This window comes from Botryllus schlosseri, chromosome 11 (assembly GCF_051294905.1).
Source record: "Botryllus schlosseri isolate E-star chromosome 11, Bs_hap1, whole genome shotgun sequence".
In the NCBI taxonomy this organism is placed as follows: domain Eukaryota; kingdom Metazoa; phylum Chordata; class Ascidiacea; order Stolidobranchia; family Styelidae; genus Botryllus; species Botryllus schlosseri.
Window position 1 is genome coordinate 10,163,042 of NC_137246.1, and position 26,244 is coordinate 10,189,285.

The following is a 26,244-nucleotide window of genomic DNA, read 5'->3' on the forward strand; positions in this document are numbered from 1 at the left end:
TAACTGTGATTTACCAAATTTAATTAATGAATTTCCATCCGCTTTTCCGACATTCGTTCTGTACAAAATAAATTCTGACTACCCAGTACTCCGGTTAATGTGGGCGCCAATACCATTGCCAGAAAATTTCAAATGGGCCCATTTGAAATGCCATGCAGTTGAATTGAATGACAAATTTCATACAAAGAGCATATCGCTGATTGACTTTGACAAAGAGTACGTTCTTGAAATGGGTCTTCATCCCAGCTTGACCAACAATGCAAAAGAAGTAGCATCGACTTTTGGGGTAGCACGGGCGCATGTGAACAATAGTTTTCAACAATGAAATTCACGAAGAGCAAGCTAAGATCACGTATCCCAACGCACATTCTGAATATGGCCTGATTCTAGCTTCATCTGACTTGTTGCCAGAAGTTGAAAACCTATCACAAAGCAAGCTGCGCCAAGTGTCACATTTATCCTGCGTTGTTGAAGTGTAAATACATGTGTGTTGCTCTTTTTGTGATTTGTATGATTGAGATTGCAGCATTGTAGGGTAATATACCGACGTGACTGTTAACTATAGTATTAAGAAAAATTCCGGTCCGGCCCGCCAAAATGTTGTGCACCTGAAATTTGGCCCGCGACTAGCAAAAGGTTGCCGACCCCTGGCGTAGGGCATGGCAGAGACAAGCCAATCTAGATTAAACTATTTGGTAAATCACGAAAGCAGACTGATAATTATGTTACAACATTTGGAAGGTGGTCAGGGCAGGGCAGGGAGATCTAGATTTTTCTGAAGTAGGCTGTAGTATTGTTCAATGTCCATCTGCATTCTGCAGCCATACGAGCTGGAGCAAAACGATATCAAGCCGGGGCCGAACAATTTCCCGTTATCGATATAAATGAAATCATGTCTCAGCAATTAAGGAAAATTCTGGATATGACCAGGGCCGTAACAACACTTCGCCAGCCCCCCCCCCCAAAAAAACGTTGGTCTTGGGCTCCCCATACGTTGATGAACCTAACTTCAGACCCCCCTCAGACTGTTCGCTAATTATCGCCACTTACATATCATCTACATTGAGGGCCGTTTTCTGGGTCAGCTTTACTCGTCTAAACGCGCGAAGCGCGAAAAATGCCTATAATTCATGATTCAATCGCTCAAAAGGGACGGGAATTGCATACATGTTGCTATCTATTTCTATCCTCTCTCTGATCACGTAATCAGATTTACAGGTAGAGCTGAGTGAGGTGTGTTTGAAGAGGTAGGACCCCTCAATAATATAATTAAACATCTTCGGGCTGGTAGGAACGAAACAGCACTTCGTCAGGCCCCGCAAAAAATCTTGTTCGCTTTTGCCACGAAATGAGTGGTAGGCTACTGCCGAGTGAGCCAGCGCAATGCGCGAAAATTTTCGAAAATTCATGATAAAATCGGTGAATAAGATCGGGAATTGCAAATATATTGCTATAAACTTCTTGTCCTCTCTGCGCAGGTAATCAGATTTACTGGTAGAGCTGAGTGAGGTGTCTTGGAAACTGTAGGGCTCGTTGGTATAAATCCTTAACCTGATGTTATTTCGTGACCTCCTGTCTGCTATATAAAAAATATAGAATCGCCATAACGTAGGCTAGGAAGCTTTAAGACGCACACAATTTCAAATTGGTATTTATTCACTGGCATATAATTTTTCACTGCGGGATGGTATTTGTCTTGTGAGGTTAAGATTGCCAAGACAGTATTTCGTAATATATAACGAAGTTTTCGGTCAGCATTAGGGCAGTCCTTTTCGGCCAAGGTTTTCTCGCTGCCGATCGTTCTGGCACACTTCTTGGAGTCGCATATTACATGGTGTACTTTATATGTCTTGGTTTCGTCGTGGTGCAGTAATGGCCAACGCCGATATGCCCATTTCTATAAATCTTGAGTATTTTTTCTTGGGGGATGGGTACCCAAAAATCAAGATAACTGGCAACTTGAAATCGCGCATAGCGCGAAAAATTTTTGAAAAAGTTGCATAAATTTTCAAAAAATACTCTATAATTTATGCTAATTCACGAAATAATTTTGGGCCCCCTTCGAGCTCGCTTGGGGTGCGGCAGTTACGGGCCTGGATATGACTACCCCGTGCCATTTATACAAATCTTTTGGCGAGAAAGGCTTAATGGTACAATCACTACGGGGTGATGCTGGTGAATGCAGATCAGAACGATGTCTTGGCAGTGTCAAACAATATTTTGTAGTAGTGCGCTATTCGTAGCCTCATGCTGGGAGTTCATGTAAATAATGATCCCCGTAAATGATATGTTTTACAGGTTTTTCTAGTGTAAAGGTGTTACTGGCAAATCCATATATTATTTCCAAAATGCCAGACTCTGGCTGGCCAGCAGTTTGACACCAGCTGTGTACCATATAGGCTGTTATGCACAAAAAATGCGATGAATATAGGCGATGCACAAAACTGCATGATTTGAATTCTAAATTACGTTGAGATAAGTCAGATCAAATCCGTAAACCCACTGCAGCCGATATAATCGGTACGTTTGTCATATCTGGAAGCGACAGTCAATTTTCGCGGCACACTACTGCTCAAAGTGCACTTTGATCAACATCCTTTGAAGTAGAGTTTCTTGAATTTCTTCTGTATCCGTCTACTGTACTTCGTGGTGGATTTGTTTCAACAAGTGGTAGTTCATCATTGTGCTGATCTCCGGTTGGTTCCCTTCCGATCCACTCTCTGCTATCTACCCACTGCTTCCTTTTCACATGCTCTGGCACAAACGTCGGAGTCACTGATACCATGAAGGCCTGAAGAAATAATTACGGATCGGCTCTGGAAAAGGGTTGAATGATCAGGGTGATCTCGACTCTAAAAGTTGTATGGTACGACCATAGTGTCCTACAATGGCGTGGACATAGCCAAATCTAACGGCTCACTGCGATTGGTCCACGTAATACTTTCCATTTGACTAAAGGCAATTTGGCGGAAATTTTTGACCGGCTTGCTGAGCGCAAAATTTGATAATATTGTTATCCATGGAAAGCTACCAGGGTACCAGATAGTATAAATTTTTATTGAGCTGGTATTCCTGGAACCCCTCAAAATCAGAATTTCATTTTGCATTGGATTTGGAACGGGGTTTTTCCTTGTGACGCAACAATCCCGTCTGGAATGAGCAGCCGCAGCTCACAGCACAGTGCGCAGCGAGAGTGTGGGTGCTCATTGCTCAATCGCAACAATGACCAATACGCTTGCGGTTTGCGCTGCTCCTCTCTTGATTCCACACGACACTTCGGTGTCACAATATCAAACTCAGCAACGATCGAAATTAGAAATCGGTAGCTTTCGATTGATACTACTCTTATTCAATTTTGCGCTCGGCAAGCCAGTCAAAAATTACCCGCAAATTGCCTTTAGCCGAATGGAAAGTATGACGTAGACCAATCGCAGTGAGCTGTGAGATTTGCTTGTATCCACACCACATCATTCTAGGATACGCAGGTGCACCTGCATGGTATATAGGGCCGTTCAAATAAAACGCGGCTCACCAAATTTGGCAAAATGGCAAATTCAAATTTCGACACTACAGGTTAGTAGTAGGGATGGGGTGAACGTGAGGTTCACGTTCGCGTTCTGTGTGTGAACCTCGGAAATTTAGAGGTTCGCGTTCACAACAGAACCTTGGTAGGTTCTGCACTGTGAACCTTTTTCATTTATTACAATTTTCACTTCATTACAACATCGTTGGTTCAAATTCATTGCATTTCAACTGCAGGCCACTCTATGCATGGCGCTATAGGCATAAAAAATCAACACTAAACGAGCATGTACCTTGACAATCTCAAAAGTTTTACTTGCTTTGTTGCAAAAGTTTGCTCGAAATATCCAACTTTCCGTTTGTAAATATTTATGGACTCTCTGAGCTTGACCCACAATCACAAAACATCACGATCGAAACAAGCTACGTCGGCCTAGTCAGCGAATGATGCTTATTCAACTAATCAATCTAGCAGGCGTATGGGGTCAATCTTGACTTCATATGCTTACTGGATCATTAAAACAAAATCGGTGCGATTGAGGTGTTGGCTACTGCTGTATAACTTGTTAATGGGGTAATATCGGTAGCAAGTGACAAAAATTAACTACGTCCCTTCCTTCTGTTATATTCCCTGGTAAGACCTCGTCAAAATTGTTGACAAAGCGACGGAAGATATTGATTTTATGAGATTGTTATATCATTTGATAGCTCCAGTTGATACATTTGGCGACGTTTAAAACGTCAATATGTATTTCAGCATTGTGACGTAATGCTGCCCAAATAGTCGCTAGGTATCGTGTACATTAATATAGGCTATCATTTCATTGAAGGGTAGGTTGGAATTAGCAATATGACGTCCCGTGACGTCATGAGGTTCACGTTCGTGTTCACACAGAACCTTTCAAAAAGGTTCGCGTCCACACGAACCTGGACCTTTTAGAGGTTCACACCATCCCTACTTAGTAGTATTTAGGGTGACACATCTCTTAACTTCTCCGTGACTCGTAAATTGGTGGAAAATTAAATTTCCCGTTCAAATATAACTGTCGCGGGAACTAGTTTTGGCCGCGCCCAAAAACGTCGCGTCATTGATGCATTCAAGTCCGTAACTGGTGGGCCATGAGTATGACACTTCAATCAATATGGAAGCACTAACACCATTGCAGTACGACATCACGAAACACTCTGACTTACCGAACAAAATGATCTCCCTTGTCCATTTTTGTATAATTCGTGAAGTACGCCAATCGGTATCGATATGAGACACAAGATTGATAGCAAAATTCCGAAGTGATACGGCCACGGGGTTGCCCAATTTGCCCATCTTAATCCCTCTACAAGCCCATACCACATGTAACACTGAAACAATACCATTGCGATCTATGCACAAAATACAATATCCACATTTATTTTAAGATAGGATTTCTGGCACAGATGAGGACTGTTGTACCGTGCCCTACGCGATTTGTGAAAAATAATGGTTATCGACTGTGTTTGGGATTAGGTTACATTATCAAGGTATGACAGTTTTCTGTTGTAATTTACGAGTTTCAATAAAGTATATACCAAGCAGCCTATGAATAAGGTTGGCATGCACCGTAACTGACGCATGAAATATTCCTACCTAAAAGTGAATCAGTTCACATCAATTATCTTCTGAAATCATTTGCTGCGGAATGTATTCCATACAGAAATTTGGAATGTGTATAAATTTATTATTCACAAGTGCAAAGCTTCGACTCGATGACATTCAACTCACCGTGACAGGCAGCGGCACAACAAATGCCCACATTTTCGTATAGTGGAAATATGAGCGATGTCCAGAGAGGAAACTTATTTCCCGTGCTAGTCGATTGCCGCCGAATATAAAGCAAATCGCCAGCACTTCCAAGTAGATGATGATGTACGAAGGTAAATACACTAGATAATAATCGACGAAATTTAACGTGGATGTACCCCCCTGAAATGCAACAAGATATACTTGACAAATGACGTTAATAATAGATACAGTCTTCGAAATTCTATTCATAAGCTATACTGTGATTTCCCATATCACGCAGATCAGAGTGAGATGATGTTTCTTGAACTCGGAATGATGTTTTAACAAGAGCAATTATCCTAAATATATTGCAATTTTAAATGTCGTAATTCTGTCGCACCTTTCATAAACTGATACTCGATTTTGACTGACCATGCACCGATCGGAAGAGGTCTCTAGATCAGTGGTTCTCAACCTTTTTCACCTCGCGGACCGGTAAAATTTAAAAAACTGTCTGGCGGACCGGTGAACTTTCAAAATTGAAATGAAGCCAAAATGTGGAGTATGAATGAAGCCAAAATGTAGAGTATGCAACCGTTTTTTGCAATTATATGGTGCTAGAGAGTGAAATTTAGAGGGTTTTGATCGTATATAATTATTATTCATGATGGCATCCGTGTGATTTTATGGTAGTGAGTCTGCCGAGTCGAGGTAAATTGCCTTGTCCAGATAAACGTGCTACCGCCGAGCGACCTTTATACAGTCTTTCGCGCCGAACGCCGTGGGCTTAACCGATCACGCCAATTCTAATAATATTCTTCTCGTTGAAAATATCGAGAGAAGAATCGTATCGGAGTCGAACCAAGCACCTTTTCGTGCTACATTGCTCATTGCCCACTGCCACCAGAAACAGGCTACTCTGGCAACTACCTATACGAATACAATGCGTGCCGCAAGAAAACACATTACAGCAGCTATACCGGCCATCCGCAAATCCGGGCCGAAAAAGCACTTCGTCAGCCCAACCCAAAAACGCTGGTCTTGGGGCGCCCACAGGGCGATAAGTCAAACTTCCGGGGGCTTCACCCCCAGACCCTACAGTTGGGCGGATGTTTTCACCTGTACATGTGAGCACATCCATTCTACTCAGCGTAAGCAGAGAGTTTACGTAGCTTAATCGCGCCAATAGCGAAAATTTTCGATCATTCACGAGTGAAGCGGTTTTCTCGCGGCCGAATTTTTGGCCCACCTTTCGGAGTCCCATGTTAACCCAAGCTTTATATCAGGGATATCTTGAAACTCTAGATATCCCTGCTTTATATTATGCGTTGGTACGTCGCGGCGTGGTAATGGCTGACGCCGAAATACCTATAAATCATTCCGTATTTCTCAGAGAAGGGCACCTAATAGGCTAAGCAAGACATTTAGGGATACTAAATTGTGCAATGCGCGAAAAGAAATTGAAAAATGTTAGAAAAAGTTTCATATATGCTATGATTTATGATTTATGTTCATTTGCGAAATAATTTTGAGCCCTATTCAAGCTCGGCCCCTCTCCAATTGGGCGGTTTCGGGTGCCCCCATTACGGTGCTGCACAAAATGAATGAATCGAAAACCAATGATCAAACTGTGCTGTTTAGCGATGAGTCGGCTCGTATCTGTTCTGTGTACTTGTCACTTGCTTGTCGTCAAATGACACGTCTTGAACTTTAAGTCAAATCGAATATGTTTCCAGTCCTAATGTTACCTCACGAAATTATGAATCAGTTAAAAATTTAATGTTTCATTTATTTTATCAATGAACAAGCCTTCAACATGGCATCTTGAAATTAAAGTATAAAATTGTAATATGCCTGGCGGACCGGCAGGAATGTCGTCGCGGACCGGCACCGGTCCGCGGACCGGCGGTTGAGAACCACTGCTCTAGATTATGAGTAACTGGTGAATGTGTGTAGCTGTTAGCTGATGGTATTATGGCATGTCTGTCAAGTATCTGCGCAGAATGTGCAGAGCGTTATGGAGAAATAAGATCCTCCCTTATTAGGCCATGCCATATGCCTTGTATAATATGCTTTACAATCCGAGAAAAATTTAAAAGAAGTACCTTTTGAAGTGGCTTACTACGTAGTACAACGTATCTATCGTTTAACCGCTATTTGTAATTTCAGTGTTTTAGGCTATTCTGTTATCTGATCGATATTACTCCATTCCGACACGCGTCATTAATTCATACGCCCTCTTCGTTTCGTTTCGTTCACATTATGTCTTTGACCGTAGTGCAAAAGGCCGTTAGCCGATAAGCGCCACATTTTTTGTTTCACAAACAACAACAACAGCAACAACAACAACAACCCACTCTGAGTATACTTAATTGGGACAAATTTTATATACTGATACTTTAAGTAAGCGCATTTTATGGCAGCCCACCGTACTCAATTGAACTATGCTCTTGTCGAAGACCTGCGTAAATTTTTTGTCCAACGAAAAAGTACCAAGTTTTGATAGCACGGATCGCACGGGGCCCGTGCCATTGGTTTTTGATTTACTTGCGAGCTACGCTCAAGCGGGGTAATACAAGCGATTATACTCCAAAATCGCTAAAATATCTATATGATACGAGCTACCATAGGACATGATTATTATTGACAAAACAGCAGTGTTGGGATGACTCGAGTCATGACTTGACTCGAGTCAGACTCGAGTCAACTTTTTCGTATGACTTGACTTGACTCGAGTCACTTTGGAAAAATGACTTGACTTGACTTGACTCGAAGCTTTAAAAATGCGCATTGACTCGTGACTCGGAGCAAAATTTACGAGTCAATTTCAAGTCATCAAGTAAACGGTGTCGAATAAATCACTGTATCTTGTACATGTTCGGATCGTTCGAGATACGCCCGTGTCACTTGTGAGAGCAGCCAGTCATTCACTGATCGTACGATACACTGATCCTCGATTGTTAGATCACAAATAAATAGACCGCAAACTGAAGTATCACAGCTTGCGTTGTCGTAGTAGTAGTAGTAGTAGTAGTAGTAGTAGTAGTAGTAGTAGTAGAAGATTACTCTAAATAGCAATGTGTCTCTGTTTCTTAGACGGATCAATGCTTACGTTGCGCAGTGCTCACCTTTACCAACCTTTATGTAGCCTATGATTTAAATCAAACAATTATAGTTTGGGCGTTTATTTACTCACGGATGTATAGATGTCGATTATGTCCTATATTTTGGCTGATAATAACTGACTGTAGCATGTGACTGTACAGTTACTCACGTATTTTATTAACAGTTCTACGTGTGCGTGAGTGATACAACGTCTTTTCGCAGGTATATTTAACTAGATATTCGTTATTTGATTCAAGATAAATGATCAGCATTGATCAATTAATCTGTCTTTCACACAGCTAGCAAAGTGTAATGACTTCATCACTCATACATCGAAAATTCAATTTAACTTGAATTGTGACTTGACTCGTGACTTGACTTGACTCGACTTGACTCGAGTCACCTCCAAAAATCGAGTGACTTGACTTGACTCGAGTCACCTTTGAAAATCGATTGACTTGACTTGACTCGAGTCAAAATCTGCAATGACTCGAGATGACTCGTGACTCGAAGGTAGTGACTTGATCCCAACACTGCAAAACAGTCAATTGTAGAATTGTTCTCGCTCAGCGCGACTTCCCTCCCCCTCATAAGTATTGCTCCGTGTATTTTTCACTATCATCAAAGGGGCGTGTCTAAAAAGTTTGAGAACCACTGGTCTAATAGAACAGTTGAGTAGACGTGGAAGTAGCCTAACCCGAACAGAACAGGCAGTTTCAAGGCCATTTTCTCAGGTTGGACTCATTCAGCGACGCAAACAGTAGTCAATGTTTAAAGTTGGAATTTCTCTTTCGGCGTCCAATCTGTCTGCAGGCCGCTCAAAATCCGGTCGCGGGACGTAGGTTGCCCGTCCCTGATGTAACAAATATCCATATACACATTGTTCAGGAGGCGAAAGGTGCTCACTCACTCACAGTAATTTTAATTTCGGATATATGAGCTCACTTATATACCTAGGATACCGGTATGAACCTAATTATTTCTTCCTAACATCCATTCTGTCTACTTTATTGAATTTCGGCGAAAAATTACCCGCTAGCCTTAGTAGCCTATCACAACAGACCATCATTGACAGTAAGTAGCCTATCACAACAGACCATCATTGACAGTAAACGCGTATATCTTACCCGTGACACGTGAATCAGACCAAATAAAAACGTCACAGCGCACACTACCAACGGCATCAGTTCCCGCCTCTTCAGCACCGCCGTTATTTTTCCTCGAAATTGATCGGATATGGTAGTGACTACGACTTGAACCAGCGATAACTGAAACAACATAAATATGAACTAAGAGTAATATATAGGCTAACTTTTCGAGAACAGCATCAATCCGACATGATAGCTCTGGTTCGTAATTCAGGACTCAATAACAGAGCAGAATGACAGGTACAACATATTCAAAACGCGAGGGCGACTGATATATAAGGCCGATGTATGTCTCAGTAGAAATATCGCCCACCTTCAGTGAATATTTATCAGTCTGTCCAATGACGTGATGTCACCTAAGATGTCAGGGTGGAACGACTCTAACACTGAAGTTAATTACATCTGACCTCAGGTCATCGCTGGAAGTAAATCATGCAGCATCAATATTGTTTCTCAGCATTGGAAATGAATAAATTTAGAGTTAGGTGCACCATAGCCAACTAAATGGGTGTACCAACGACTATCAACAGTGGTCGGACTCATATTTTTGTCAGTTAGCTATATCGCAAAAGTTATATTTTCAGCTTGTTCGGTCGCAAAAAGTCATACTTTTTGGTAAATGAAGTTATTAATATTACGAAGTAGAAGTAGCCGGAATTTGATGTACTTGAGTAAGTACCAAAAGTAGCCGAAAACTACTTGAGTACTTCGAAAAAGTAGAAGTACTTCGTTACTGACCAGCACAGTGACCAGTGACCGCCTCTGGATAAATGCTGCTATTCAAGCTATCTTGAGAACAGGCTACTCACTAGCTGGGGCCCGCGGGCACCCCGATGGTGACCCTCCTATATACTGTTTTTCTGTTCAGCACACACATATAAGGTATAAATTGTGAAGTAATTCGTCGAATGTAGTACCACGCCATGCAACAAAGATGTCTTCAACGGTAGTTTCATTTAGCCGAAGTAGGCTTCCTCACAACCCGTAGGAATTAAGAGCAAAATACGCTACGGCGTGACCTTAAAAAGGCGTCAAGTATACTGTATAGCCTACCATTCTGTTCTTTAAGATTAACCGAAATCTGACATGGCCTTCTTATACGAGTTTATCGTCCCATGGTTACTGCATGCTGGATCGTCATTATTTCACTACAATCAATCATGTTGTGTTAAAACAACCCAATCTGTTATACAAGACGGATGCAATTGCACCGAAGTAAAAAGGACTATAACGCTGGCTCGGCTCTATATCAGTTCATTGTTGATGAATGGATGTTAATGGATTGACTTTGTGTCACCATAATCACTCATCTTGTGTGTCATAGCCGAATGAGAGGAATTGCGCACGTGCGTCTGAATTATAAGCGTGGAATTTTTCGAATGATCGGGAGTTTTTACGTACACTTGAGCTTTTATTCCGGTCCCAATAATTTCGGTCGAATAAAGCGGTTTCCCGGACTATCCGGTGTCCTGATTAAGCTAGGGTTACCATATTTTGTAAATCAGAAAAGAGGACACTTTTCAGAATTTTCCGACTTTCTACTTACTACTACTTGCTACCTGAGGAAAATCCTGAAAAATTGTAAATTTTTCCCACCTTTTGGGGGTTGATCAAAAAACGCACAACTTTTCGGCTCAAATCCCGAATTACGGTTTTTCTTACTCATTATCCGTTGGTTGACTGAAAAAATGGCCAGCTTTCCGGCTCAGCTCCCGAAATAGCTGCCGGAGCATTACTTCAGTGTTGATTTATTGTATCTCAGTCGACTATTGCCCTATATTTAACCAAAATTCTCAAAAAAAGAGGACAAAATCTCAAAAAAGAGGACATTCCAGCGTCCTCCTAGGACACTTTCAAATAAGTCAAAAAAGAAGACGTATGGTAACCCTACATTAAGCTGATTCAACAGTGTTAGGACTCGGAGTTCCGTAGTAAAATGAACTGACTAAACATTTCCGATATAGGACGTGACTTAAACATTCAATAAAAACATATACTTAATCATACCTGGTAGTTGATTTGTAAGCATATAAGAGACAGAAAAAACAACACTGCCCATAAGTTTGACATGGGGAGTTTGCTAAACAATGAAGGCATCATCACAAACACTGCATTATATCCATGGTTGACGACATGTGCTATTGGCACATTCACGATGGATGCAAGAGCTCCCGTTGCGGCGGAAATGACGCATCCTAAATTAAAAGAACGTGTTAACGTATTTAAAGAACGTGTTAACGTAATTGTCATTCAAGTTCATCAGCAACGCAGATGCTACCTACACATTATTACTATATTATCTGTTTAACCATCACATAACACCCAAATTTCTTACCAGCCAGTAAATTGGTGCAAACGTTCGTCACAGTAATGATGAGTGTACTGACAGATATGCGGTTTCGCTTGTCAGCATAGCTTGGAAATGTGATCATGATGCCACTGGCAATACCAACACAATAAAATGCTTCCCGTGTAGCAACGAGCCATGTCTGTAATGCGGTCTGAAAACAGTTTTCTTCGATTAGGTCTGACTTCCAAATTCTGTTAAAAATACGTGTTAAATGCGTATAGGCACGCCGTATCGGAAAAATGATGTTAGCTTGGAAATGTCAGTTGAATCCGCCTAATTCAGACAAAAGTGAGCGGAACCATACTGAACTGACCATGTAAAACCATACTGAACTGACCATGTAACGCACAATTGATTTCGGCCTAATTCAGTCAATGCCTTTTCTCCGCTTGATGCGGCCAAAAGAGAGCGGAATCAAAGTCTACGAATCAAGTGCATAGATGGCTTTGACCAAATTATGCGGAACATCAATTGTGCGTCACGCGGTCATGCTTTTAAAGACAGACAGTGCATCGAAAATACTGTTATATTGCGTATTTAGTGAATTGCAGCTGCGCTATACTGCAATACTTGGTACTTATCGTAGAAAACGCAATAGAGTTATATCTTCTGTTTAATTGTATTGTATTGTGTGGCACTGTATTTCGATGCCATACAATTCAAGGAATACTATATACTTTACTATATTGCCGTGTAAAACACACAGATAGGGTAGGTGCAGTAATTTTCACCTAATAAAAGTACTTCACAAGGCGGTGGGAAATCAAAAGTGAAAAGCTTTCAGCGCGGCAAAAAACTTTTCTGTGTCATTCTGTTCTACAATACAGATGCATTTGTATCGAAGTTGAAGCGACTACAAGGCTAGCTTGGCTTGGCTTGGCCTGGCTTGGCCCTAGGTTGGTAATGGATGGATCAACTTTGCTTCACCATAATCCCTCACTTACTGTTGTTTGCTTCATAACTTGATAAAAATTGCGACCCTGTGTCCGAATTATGTGGATAATTGCCCGAATCAACCGGAGGTTTTTACTTTTGTTCCGTTCCGTAACATTTTGACCGAATAAAGCGGTTGACCAGGTTGTCCTGTGTCCGTATTAAGTGGATGCGACTGACGTTACGTTCCACGTCCACCTTCACATCCGTAAATATGCATTGGTGTCATTTCGGAATCGGAAAAATATTCATTCTATTCACGCCACAGAAGTGGCCGAAGAGTACCCAGGTGACAATGAATTGGGATTTACTCCAACACCATGATCAAGTTCTCCAGCTTTTTGTAGGCGAAGTACCTTTCGGAAAGATATGCATCGTCTTGATATCTAAAACCGGCACGTTCGGGCAAGCTAGCCAGATTGAACTTTTAAAAATACACCGGAGTGTTGGGAAAAATTTGTTTGGTCGTGTAAGCAATTCTTGCATTCACATCGCAATCACAAAATTCAATACTTGTTCGAATCACGTTAATAAATATTGTTGAAATGGAGCCAAGCCAAGGAAGGTGAATATAGAATGGACATTTGTTTGGTCCAAATTCTATCGGTTGCCTATATCTTTGCATTTATCTCCAACGGCGAAGTCTATATTGCTATCAGGATAGCCAGTTTTCGATAGAATGGATTTAATCCACTCCAATTACCCAGTCAATTTTCCTTTGGGGCAAATCATGAGGGCTCTATGAACAAGAGTACCGATCAAATTTAATTTTCGTTTCTTCGGACAGAAAGAGTTCCCCCGGACATAATATCCGATGAAATTTGGATTACGGTAAACTAACGTGACGAATTGATGGTCCAGCTTCTCTATGAATAGGTCAGGAGATGGTCGGGAATTAATATGTTCTCTTTCCACCGGGAATTTAAGAGAATAGTGAATAGTGAAGTTTGTGAAAAGCGCAGCTGGCGACATACTGTAGACCACTAAAGTGATTACGATTTCTCGGTATCCTTTGAAAGAAATTCCACTTCGCTATTTGCTACAACCTCAATTACACGGCCAAGCGTCGCTTAATTGAACTGTTGGACTTTAACGAAGTTTGTTTTGATATCCGTGACTTTCACATATAACTTGTCAGAAACCGGTTGGGGCGAAAGTTTGATGTGCCGCTTGCTCCACTGTGACGTACGCCCAAAGTAGATTATGAATTTCTGTTGCGAGACCATGCGCTAAAATACGTTCAAACTGCTGAGTAAATTCAAAATTTGATGCTTCATTTCTCTAATTAATGGTATAAGCGTCAAACTTCTCGTATTTTGGAATTGAAATAGAAAACTCTCGATCTTTGGTGAACCGCCAGCAGACTTGCCACGGACCGTAAGTTGAGAACCACTGGTCTCTATAAGCATAAGCCTACTGGCCCTGCATACCTAGGCTAACTGAAACAATATTTCTTATGCAGCCACTCACTTCTAGATCCGAAATTCGGCTCAGGCTTGGATCGAAAAAATGATAGAATCCCTCTGCCGCACCAGGCAACGTGAAAAGTCGAATCAGGAGTATGCATAAGACGAGATATGGTAGAAGAGTAGTTACATACACAACCTGGAATATCCGACATAATCCGAGAAGTATTTTTTATAATTTTGATAAATGCAATACAATATTGGGAGTAGGCTGTGTATGCCGGTCAGGCCCGTAACAGCACATCGTCAGGCCCCCCATAGGGTGATAAACCACACTTCTGGGGGCTTAGCCCCCAGACCCGCCTCAGGCTGTGCGCTGCTTACCGCTACTTGTCATCTACATTGGGTGGTCAATTAATGAGTCAGCTTTTGTCGCCTAAATGCGCAAAGCGCGAGAAATTTCCATAATCAATGACTTAATCGGTCAATATAATCGGGAAATGCATATATAGGCCTATGACTATCAATGTTTATCCTCTCTCTGCTCACATAATTTGATTTACCGGTAGAGCTGAGTGAGGTGTGTGTTCGAAAAGGTAGGACCCCTCAATAATTATACATCTCCGGGTATATACCCGTTGGCGGGAACGAAACAGCACTTCGTCAGCCCCCCCCCCCCAAAAAAAAAAAAAAAAAAAAAAAAAAAAAAAAAAAAAAAACTTGAGTCTTATGCTTCCATATGGTGATAAACCGTCGTCCCATCACGTTGTTCGCCTTTGACACGAAATTATAGTTGTACTCTTTAGTGAGCCAGCGCAAAGCCCGAAATATTTGGATAATTTGTCATTAAAATCAGTCAATGATATCAGGAATTTCATGTATATTGCTATCAATTTCTTGCCCTCTCTGCTCACGTAATCAGATTTACCGGTAGAGCTGAGTGACGTGTCTTTGAAACTGTAGAACCCGTGCATAATAATTAAACATCTTCGGGCGGGCGGACCCGTTGGTATGACTTCGTAACATGATGTTATTTCGTGACCTCATTTCTGCTATATCAAAAAAATAGAATCGCCAGAGCGTACGAAACTAAAAGGTCACACGATTTCAAATTGGTAGTTCTTCACTGGCATATAGATTTTCCCTGCGGGATAGTAATTGTCTCGCGGGATTCAGATTGCCAAGACAGGAACATTCGGCGCCAGTCAAGGCACCTATGGACAATTAAACCCATATGTATTTTGTATATATAACGAAGTTTTTGGTCAGCATAAGGGCAGTCCTTTTCGGCCAAGGTTTTCTCGCTGTCGATCGTTCTGGCACATGTCGCATGCTACATAACAGGAAATATTATATGTCTTGGGGCGTCGAAACGCGGTAGTGGCCATGGCCGTTATGCCCATTTCTATAAATCTTGCGTATTTATTCTTGGGGGAAGAGTACCCAACGATCAAGATATTGGATAACTTGAAATCGCGCGTAGCGCGATAAAATTTTGAACAAGTTGCATAAATTTTCAAAATATACTGTATAATTTATGCTAATTCACAATTCATGCTCACCCCGCCTCCTTTGTAAAAAAACTCCATTCCTATAAATTCCACTGAAAATAATCTCTAATCAAAAAAGACTTCACACATGCAATGATTCTTGGCGTTGTTTAATTCATATTTTCAAAAATGCATGTGGTTTATGCGGTCTCAAATGGTGCGTATAATACCAGTAGAATATGTATATCACTTACATAGAATTAAGATGCGTAGTTACCTTGCCAATGGAGCGCACGCCTTTGAATAGGCAGAGATAACAAAGAATCCAGGCCAGGAATAAATATCCAACCAGTGCAGCGTTAAGACCCCCCAAATCGCTCTCATTGCTGGATTTTTGGAGCACATATTCACTGAAATTTATGGAATGGTGCATCATCAAATCTCCTGACGCATATATAGAGGGCTCGCAATCTTATAGTATAGAGCAGGAGTATACTCAAATAGCGCAAACGCATATCCTATAAGCGTGATCATTGGAGGACATGATTACTAAAATATTTCGTCTGATGGCACATCCACATTCCAAATATTTTACTGCAACTAGCGTTGCATTCAAAACAAAAATCAATTTAAAACAAACGTATATGAAATGATATCTTATTGTTGTGTTTAGCCATGATTTCTTACACACGAAAAATAACATGCGATATTATACTACATAGCGGATCCCGCGAGGGTACGGCATGGAATGCTCGAATGTGGTTAGGTATTCATTAGGCCTATACTTTCAATAAATAGTTCATCCTGCGAAAAGGAGCTATTTACCAGTTTTCCCTCCTATTGGGGTGATTGAAAACACTATCCACACCACTCAAGCGTCGCAGGGTATTCATAAATATCTATTTCCTCTAAGCTAAGACCTCTTTTGGTTCGCCTATTTCATCAATAGTTCAACCAGATTCTTCCCGCTCAGCAATAATTCAATAATTTGATTTCTAAGTGCTATAGTTCTGCCAAGCACATAGCGACCATTGGAAAGGACGCGTGACAAACAAACGCATGAAACAGCGCACACGAAGAATTTCATGCGGTTAAATTCGTTTTGTGCCTCCATTACGCCAGAAATATACAATTGTGACGCTGCAATTGATTACATGGCTCCTTGGGTATAACAATTGAAAATTACAATTAAAAATAGTGGGCCCACATAGATCCTTTCACGAAAAAGGTGCCCGATCCTTGTCTTGAACGGACTAACGAATATCTTGGACTCTACGTCGTAATGCAGCATTTTACGGTCGGATGTCATAATCATCAGTACATCTATTCGGTTCAAGGGGTATATAACTACGTGTTAAACCTGTTGCACCGGCAACGCTGTCGGAGGTTAATCTTTCCATATCGTATACCTTGATTATATATTATCTAGTCTTGCAAAGGTCGATACCAGTGGTTCTCAACCGGGGTCCGCGAACCCCTGGTGGTCCGCGAAGCATTTCCAAGGGGTCCGCGAAACCTCTAAATTTGAAAAATGGTTGATTACCTAATTTTTTATTTTATATTAGCGGAATCACGAGGCAGCTTGTGCTTCATTGCGGCTAAAACTTCATGACTCATATCAACAGAATGGCCGTCTTAGATAAAATATTCTACAGTCAAATCTCATTTTAATTTCCAATAGCCTACTGATACGAATATATTGATGTTTAGCGATGTTTTGTTTGGGTATGTGAAAAAATAGTTGGAGTTGGAGTAGTAAGATCGACGTGACTTCGAAATGTTTTTAAAAATCCATTTTCACCTGTGATATACATAACGGCTATTCCAGAATAACTTCAAGTTGAGCTGCTACATAGAAATGACTAGGTTGGACGTTATATGTTCATGAAAAAAATCTATTTCACTGTTTTGGTACTATCGCCATATATTGCGATCATAGGCACCGAGTTACGGGGTGGCGAGGTGGCGCCCTGTACGAAGCTGTAAAAAAAAGTTGCAAAAGTTGCAAAAACTTGCCCTAGTAATCAGACAATCGAAGCAACCTCGTTTACGACGTCGATTTCGACACGCTTGCGCCGATAAACACCATCTTCTCTCTCAACCAGACGAGCGAAATCACGTTCTCCTTCTCTTAATTAAATTCTATTTGCGCCCATATTCGTTAACAAAATAATGTTTGAGTTAGTTCCGTGATAGTCTCTTTAATTGGAGGCTTGGAGCGCGAAACAGGACAGTGTGTTTGTGTATGCCTGCGAATTGAAAGTCATTCCGGCGCAAAGTGCGCATATTCACTACTCTAACAACGTTTTGCCAACTTTTATCGGGAAATGCCGCCATGCAGCTTAAACGTCGTTATAATGAGCAAACAATTGTGGCGATGTCAGACTTGGAACCCCATTGTGCGGTACGCAAGTTTGGGAATTACTGAATTACTCGTTTGCTACTATCTGTAGGCTACTAAGTCTTGTCTGCTTTCTACACTCGTATTCCCTCGGTATCACTCGTCAGTGTTTGACTTGCGCATTGTGCAGTGCACGGCGTTGAATTACGTTGTCAAAATTGATGCGACACGAGATTCTCTGTGGCGCAAATTCTGAATTTATTCGATTAGTTTGAACGGGAATCTTCTATGTTCCAATAAACTTCATTGCTGGACGTACTCTATCGAGCGCAACCATATCTCGGATCGAATTTCAAACCTTTGGGATATGTATTTCAATTGATAAGGTCGCGGCATGCGCCCATATTGCTCTTACTGCGATAACACGTGTATAATTAAAAGCGCACCATTTTACGATCAAAGTCGACTCTGATCGGGGCCTACGCAGGCCGTAGGTCTCGGGCTGATATTAACCAGCGCGTTGTCGGCATAAAAATCCCAGGTGCGTAGCCAGGGAGTTTCTTATTTATAACTAGAAATCCCGTCCTTTTGAAATGCTAATTCACCAATTCGTATTATCGATGCTGCGTACTGCAAATTAGCGAGAATCATTTGTATGCGAAATGGGTCATCGATATCTCATGTGCACTATCGTCGGTGGTTTGATTTAGCGCGTCCGCATGTAGGCCTGCTACCGCCCGCAGAAACACTTTCGCCAAACAGTAACGATCTGAGTGTTTCTGTTTACGTATCTTTTTGATTAAAACTTATGCCCGCGTCTGAACACATTGTGCTCGTTGCCATTGGCGAATCAGGGTATTTAGGTATGACTAGCGCCCCCTGTAATTGTAATTATTGCAGGTTTGCGGCATGTCTTCAATATCGCTATCAGCGTAACTTTGCCGGCCGATTGTACAGTCCGATAAAGTTGATCAATTCGGTGTATTTCGCACAGCGTACTGATGCTGATTTCTGCAAACTAACGATCCTTATTAGATATAGAAATTCGACCTCATCGTTAGAAACGTACATTTCATCGCGAGCTCTGAGAAACATCATCTACTATCGCGATTTGACTACCAAATATACGTTCACCATCTGCAAATTAAAGTGCATTATTTGCATCGATGAGGGCCGCAAGCCGCGTTCAAAATATTTTGTGAACCATTTCTGTGATAAATATTCTCGGAGCGCAAAGTTGAACAGTGTTTTATTTTGTGTGCCTGCTAGTTATAATTTATTCCAGTACACATAATATTAATCCAATTATGCTTTGCGAACGTAAATCGGGAAATGCAGCAATGCAGTCAAAATCGATGTTTTAATCTGCAACCAATTGTCGCAATGCGAGCTACTCAATACTAAGTAAAAACCCATGGTGTTGGCGGTAAGGGATAATTACTGATTGGCCTCGCGCGTCTGTAATCATAATTCTTGTCTGGCTTTCGTGTTCCAGAATTGTCGCGCCGTGTCGCTGCTCAGTCCAGCGACGAATGCTGAGCGCGCCGCAACCATCTCAGCGGGAGATCGCGTCGCGTTGCATTGTGCGATGCGATATGCGTGCACAGACGAATCTCGTTAATTGGTTGCCGCTCTGCGTAATACTGATATACGACTTGTTAAATTGCAACTGAATAATAGCGTCAAAATGTTCATTTCAAAGGGAATTGGTTTTGCCTTTCACAAGGAAGGGGTTTCGACACCCCCTGGCTACGCGCCTGCCGCCACCCCATTCAAAAATAAAAGTCGGCGCCTATGGTTGCGATCATACTTGAAGGTGTTATCAAATCTAAGGCACGAAATTTCAAGACACGACCACGTATTAAACAAATGCAGCTGCAGAATACGCTTTGAAATAATATAAGTCTACACAATTTCAAAATAAATAGTATGATGTTATTATCAAGAAAAGTCATTTTGTGGCCGTATATAACTAGAATACAGAAATATTTGCACAAAAACGATGGCGGTTGCACGATGATAGCGCTAAATTACCGAAAATGCGGGGGTCCGCGTGGGTTGTAAACCACTGGTCTATACGTTTTGTTTCGTAAGTATTTACACTATTATGACGATGAACATAATTCCATTTTCTTAGAATGGCGTTTGTTTAAAATACTAATGTTTTAAATACATACCCTAACTGCGACGCTTTTTGCGTGCTGTGGTGAGATTTCAAGATCGAAGATAATATGATAATAATGTTCAGCAGATTCTAACATATATTAGGTACTTCTTCGGCACTATACATATAACCATTAATCATAGACTTCGACAGTACTGATCATGCTGATAGTTTCTGTCCCCATTCACGACTGCTAAGTAGCGTCAAATAGGGCAATGTGAAACAGAAATAGGTCTTATTTGATGGACGGGGAAAATCAATATTTTATATATCCTCGAAGCCAATGCCATCACATAACTCTGAAGATGACAACCATTTCGGTATCTAAAATTGGCTAAAGTTATTTTATACAAACATCATTAGGATACTTCATACATAAAGATTGTAAGTAGGAATTACGTCGTCACCGATTGAACATGATGCATGGTCGACGTCTAAAACCTATCAAGATACTGTCCCAATATAAAAAATTATACCGGATGTCATCAATTTGATTCACAGACGGGTTTTCATTGTGTAATTATGAGACATGCCATGTAAAATAAAATCGAGGAACTCACGTAAAGTACTTAGTACTTTTCTTTTCCGACTCGCCATAACCCTGAAACTCCGATGAGGTGGTTTGCTCACCCGTGAAGTTAACCGTGGTTGACATCACAACGCATGGGCTGTCGCTCCATCGCTCGTCGCAAACTGACCAAGGCAGAGAACTCTTAAACGAGGCGAAGAAATAATGCAATGTCCAGGTAAGCATTGCAATGTGGTACGAGCTCGTGAAAAAACACGTCATCACCATCGCCATGCCAACTCCTATAAAATGCAAATCAAGAGGAAGCCATTATGATCATGCAATACTTAGTTGAAAAGTGATTTCAATGTGTTACCTTTAAGCAGAGGACACAACATGCCAATGGCCTGAACGGGCCCGGCCCTCGTTAGCTGTCCCACGGCGATTTCCATGTACAAAAGCGGTTGAGCACACAATGAAACCATGATGAGATAAGGAACGAGAAAAGAGGCTGGATAAGATACGCGTGTGGGTTACTAATAATGGAGAGGCATCGAGCAAGATGGTAACAGTTTTGTAAAAATAAAAATAGATGTATTTTATCCATGCAAACATAGCCATATAGAGACTCAATATTAACGAGTTAACCCTAGATTTCAATATGAGCATGGGTCTCCACTGCATTTGTAGTTGATTTACTATTCGCACAAAGCAATAAAACAAAAGTCAATACCATTAACTTTCTCGTATTGCCAAACCCAGATGTGGTCTTGGGATGTGATTTTGCAGTGGAACCCATTCGGTATGAGTCCAATCCCGCTGGTAGTTATGACAAGGCAACAACATTGATTTGATCCCGAATATAGAACATACAATTATTAGATTGTTAGTTATTCGCGTGGTCATCGGGAGCGATACAAGAGCGAAATATTCCCAATAGTAAAGACCCTGCACGAGAAGACCGACCTCTTCCCCGTTATTGTTACTACAATCCTTAAAATCTTGGTACGCCAGATCATGATAATTTCTGAAAAGGGGGGGGCTAAAAGGAAAAGGTTATAAACCATTGCGGTAGACATACAACCACTGCACCAAAGGACAAAGAAAATCATACCTCCTCCGTGTGAGTAACATATATATGGAAAAGCGTATAAACTTCTTATTCCCATCCCAGAACCTAGGCATGCGAGCAGAAATTCGGTCCTTGAAGACCACGAATCCCTTGCCGAAGCTGTCATTGCACTCGAGGACATTCTAAATCGTGCTCGCACTGTTCAGCGAACTGGGAAGTATTACAATATAACCATCAGGTAATACTGCAACAAAAGAAAGGCAGCGATTGGTATTATTTCGAAAAATCCAATATTCAGTACGGTGTTCGAAAGTGGCACACGATAACAAAGCTAGCACTATAGCAGTACGGTTGGATTTGCCACAAAAATAGAAATAGAAATAGACCCGTGGTTCCCAAACCTTTTTGACTCATTCCTCAACTACTTTATCAAGCACGAGTATATTTATTGCCCATGAAGTCAGAGATCAAGAGGAATGAAGTACGGTCACTCCTCTTTTTCCTGAATACTCAAGTAAGTTTTATCTACATGTACTACTTACTCAAGTAGTTATGGTTGGTAATTTTACTCTGCATTTTTACATGCTTAATTTTAAAAAAGGAAAAGTAGTCTTTATTATACATTTGAATAACATAGATGAGTAAATGATTCAGAAGATATCCCTGAAAATTACCATATCATTAAGTGTAAGATATATAGTTTCTGGTAGCGGTTCCCAGTCGGTAGCAATTCCCCCCTTAGGGAAAATTTCGAAATTTGTAGTGTGAATCTACCTGACTTTAGGGCTGTATCGGAAGATAACATGGGGTTCACAAGTTTTTTTTATTACAATTGTCTAACTGTTCCAGTATGAAACTACTTCTTAGCAATTTTATGTTTCTTTTGGCGGGCGGATTTTTAGCTAGATGTATGTTCAAATGCTTCCAGTAGAAATTTTACCCCGTGATAAGGTGAGGCTCAAGAGGCGATTTCGTTCGGTCTGTGACAGGCTCCTGAACAAATTGCTACTTAGCAGGGAAAAGTCATGCCGAGTTCAGCACAAGGACGTTGGTGAGCCAACGTGAAAAGCATATGAAATTAGTATATTCAACTCAAGGCCATCGCAAGCGAACGTGAAAATATAATTTTCGTCAGCAGCTACACGACCGTTAAACAACAGGTCAAAATTAGCGCAATGTTTCCACAACAGAAAGTGACGAACTGATATCTTTTGATCCAGTTACTGTCGAAATCAGTGGTTTTCAACCGCCGGCCCGCGAGGTATATTGCAATTTTAGACCTTAATTTCAACATCAAATTAAAACTGATTCAGAACTTAGTGAGGTAACAGGGTTGGAAATATATTCGATCTGATTTGAATGTTCTATTTAACTCGAAGTTCAAGACATCTCATTTGACGACATGCGAGCGACAAGTACGAGCGTTCTCGCTAAAGCGCACAGTTTGCACGATCATTCGTTTCCAATTCATTCATTTTCTGCAGGACTGTAGCCTAATTTGTTTAACCGAAACTGGCCAGTTGGATAGGTGCCGAGCTTGAAGGGAACCTAAACTTATTGCGCAAACGATCATAAATTATACAGTATTTTTTGAAACTTTTCGCCAAATTGCTCAATTTCTTTTCGCGCCTTGCGCGATTTCGTGCCACCAAATGTCTTGCTTATTTGGGGTAGTCGTTTCCCATAAATAGGCATTTCAGCGTCAGCCATTACCGCGCCACGACACACCAACACGTAATGCAGTTCAGGCTAACATATAGGAATCCGAAATGTGTGCAAAAAACTCGGCAGCGAGAAAACCTGGGCTTAAAAGGTTTGTTGACCAAAAACCAATAGATATATGTGTAATTGTCCATAGGCGCCTAAATGGCTGGCGCCGAATCTCGCCGCCCTGGCAATCTGTATGTACCCCACAAGACAAATGCCACCCCACAGAGAAATGACACTGACGAAATACCAATTTGGAATTGTGTGCGGCTTTTTGTTTAGTTTATTTTAGTGCGATTGCAATATCTATTTACTATATAAGAGACAGTACTTCACGAAATAATGACATGCAACTAAGTAATTATTTCAACAGGCTCGCCCGAATATGTTCAATTATTCTTTCCGTGCCATACATTTTCCAAGACGACATTCGCCTCAGCTCTACCGAAGAATCTGACAATTCCGGGCGGATAAAACATATATATTCCAATATATATGCAATTACCCATATTTTTGACCGATTCAGTCATCAATGATCGAACGTTTTCTTTATTGACCCGCTACATAAACTTTTTGCTTACACTAAGTAGAATGAGTGTGCTCACAAGTGTTGGTGAAAACATCAATTCAACTGTTGGGTATGGGGGCGAATCCCCTCATAAGTTTGGCTTATCGCCGCGTGGGGCTCAATACCAACATATTTGTGGGATGGCGGGCTGAAGAAGTACTTTTTCGGCCAGGATTTTTAGATGGCTGGTATAGCTGTTGTCAGGTCTATTCGTACGGCGCATCGTATTCGTAGTAGCCAGAGTAGCCTAAGCCAACGTCTGGTGGTAGTGGGCAATGAGCAGGGTAGCAGGAACAGGTGTTTGGTTCGACTCCAAAATGCTTCTTCTCTCGATATTGTGGAAGAGAAGAATATAATGCGAGTTGGCGTGGTCGGTTAAACCCACGGCCTTCGGCGCGGAAGACTGTTTACAAACGGCTCTCGGCGGTAGCACGTTAATCTGGACAAGGCAATTTTACCTCGACTCAGCAGACTCACTACCGTAAAATCACATGGATGCCATGCTGAACTTAATTAATTACGATCAAAAGCCTCTAAATGTCACTCTATAGCACCATATAGGCTACTTGCAATAAAATGGCTGCATACTTTCCATTTTGGGTTGATTTCAATATTTGAAGTCCACCGGTCCGCCAAATAATTTTGATATTTTACCGGTCCGCGAGGTGAAAAAGGTTGAGAACGACTGGTCTAAATAACAGTACATCTTGTATTAAATAACACCATGTAACAAAAATTTAGTCGAGCCGATTTTTTGATATTTCCTATACCATATCCCTTGATAAACATGTTTCTGGCATTTTCTTGCCAGAAGTGTCGTTTAAAAATGTCATTTTAAGCTTTTTAAACTTCCCGCACTATATTTTTTAAGCTCCTTCATTGAATTTCCTATTAACTGTGACGTCACATTGATCAATCATTCAATTCATAATAGTTGGTTGTTAGTAGCAATAATCCTCTCAGTCTCAGTTAGTCAGTATTGGGTATAGCAAGCAATCGCAAATTCCTTTTCGTTTTGTTATGTTAATGCACTGATAGTGGTTCTAGTCAATCTAGTGCAGAGGTCACAAACACGCGGCCCGCGGAGGCATTTGGGAATTTCAAGTATTATACAATATATTCAAGTGTCATATATCTTTTTAGATTTAAGAACTTAAAGTTCGCTCTATAACTACTATAACTACTACAAAAACCTGAAATTTAAACAAACTTCACCATCACATCACCTCTAAAATCTACCACGCGGTCGAAGATCGGTATTATGTTACATTCCCGGTTCATGATGATAAAACATGACCCGTTGATGATTCGTGACTGAAAATTTTGATTTTGTTTTGTGCGTCCTTTCTTCAAATTACTCGATTTTGGATTGTCTAGGTAAACTGAAAATGACTCGAGTTGAGTCGGGTCAAACGTTACAATTTTATGGGATTATTATAGCATTTGATTGCTCCAGTTGATACAGATGATGACATTTAAAAAGTTAGCCATAGCATAATTTGGCTTGACCATTGTTTAATTACAAATGAGGTTATAAATATTGGAGGTAGAATTGACAGTTCAGAAAGACTGGGCTTTCATTTCGATTCCCCGCCACTCCTGCGCACGCTAGTGCACACGATGTAGCACCACAGCAATCGCAATTCGCTTACAGACCGGGCCTAAATGTCTGCAACCACTGATGGTCAGTACTGTTGTATCATCACAAATCCTGCATGAGTTGGGTGTATGTCTTGGACCCCAGCAGGTAAACCCCTGAGACTGGTTCAGGGAGCCGCTAGTTCTCTCCACGGAACACAGCTTTAGAGCCCTTGCAATATTTATTGGAGATAGAATCAGCATTTCAACAGGACAGGGTTTCTATTTTTAAACCCACCCCTTCCTGCGTGTGACTATGCACACGGCCTGTAACCACAGCATTCACTATTCGGCCACTTATCGCGTCTTATTTGCCTGCAACCAACAATGGTGTGACATCGCAAATCATGTTTGCGTTTTCTGTGTCTTGACCTCCTGTGGAACCCCGGAGACCGGCTAGCCGCTAGCGGAACCCCATTCAACTGAACGCAGCGAAATACGGATAGATACGTATTCTATATGAAGTTGTTTATTTGAGCACTATATAAGTGGTGAGGGTATATGATGAAGATGTAGCCCTTGTAAATATGAGG

General features: G+C 41.1%; 1 protein-coding gene across 3 annotated transcripts; it reads right to left on the reverse strand.

The window, feature by feature from the left end:
• Positions 1-1,635: 1,635 nt before the first annotated feature.
• Positions 1,636-26,244, reverse strand: LOC145450142 (sodium- and chloride-dependent GABA transporter ine-like). 3 transcript variants are annotated; one of them, XM_080328634.1, is made up of 11 exons: positions 21,841-26,238; positions 21,103-21,237; positions 20,779-21,028; positions 15,991-16,123; positions 14,288-14,422; positions 11,870-12,035; positions 11,542-11,729; positions 9,514-9,654; positions 5,282-5,482; positions 4,717-4,881; positions 1,636-2,791 (listed from the first exon to the last, which is right to left on the reverse strand). In XM_080328634.1, exons 1-11 carry the CDS (start codon positions 21,977-21,979, stop codon positions 2,573-2,575), a joined length of 1,872 nt encoding a protein of 623 aa, XP_080184760.1. In that variant the 5' UTR covers positions 21,980-26,238; the 3' UTR covers positions 1,636-2,572. The 3 variants fall into 3 exon arrangements, with proteins under 3 accessions (XP_080184760.1, XP_080184762.1, XP_080184761.1); XM_080328635.1 differs by having other exon boundaries at positions 2,582-2,816; positions 21,841-26,244; XM_080328636.1 differs by lacking the exon at positions 14,288-14,422 and having other exon boundaries at positions 21,841-26,241.

Excerpts from the sequence above, each read along its gene's own strand:
- LOC145450142 (XM_080328634.1), bottom strand. The coding sequence starts at position 21,979 with ATGTCCTCGAGTGCAATGACAGCTTCGGCAAGGGATTCGTGGTCTTCA. Across the intron at positions 9,655-11,541 it reads GCTTACAAATCAACTACCAG|TTATCGCTGGTTCAAGTCGT; the intron begins GTATGATTAAGT and ends ATGTTGTTTCAG. Across the intron at positions 2,792-4,716 it reads AAGGGAGATCATTTTGTTCG|GCCTTCATGGTATCAGTGAC; the intron begins GTAAGTCAGAGT and ends TTATTTCTTCAG.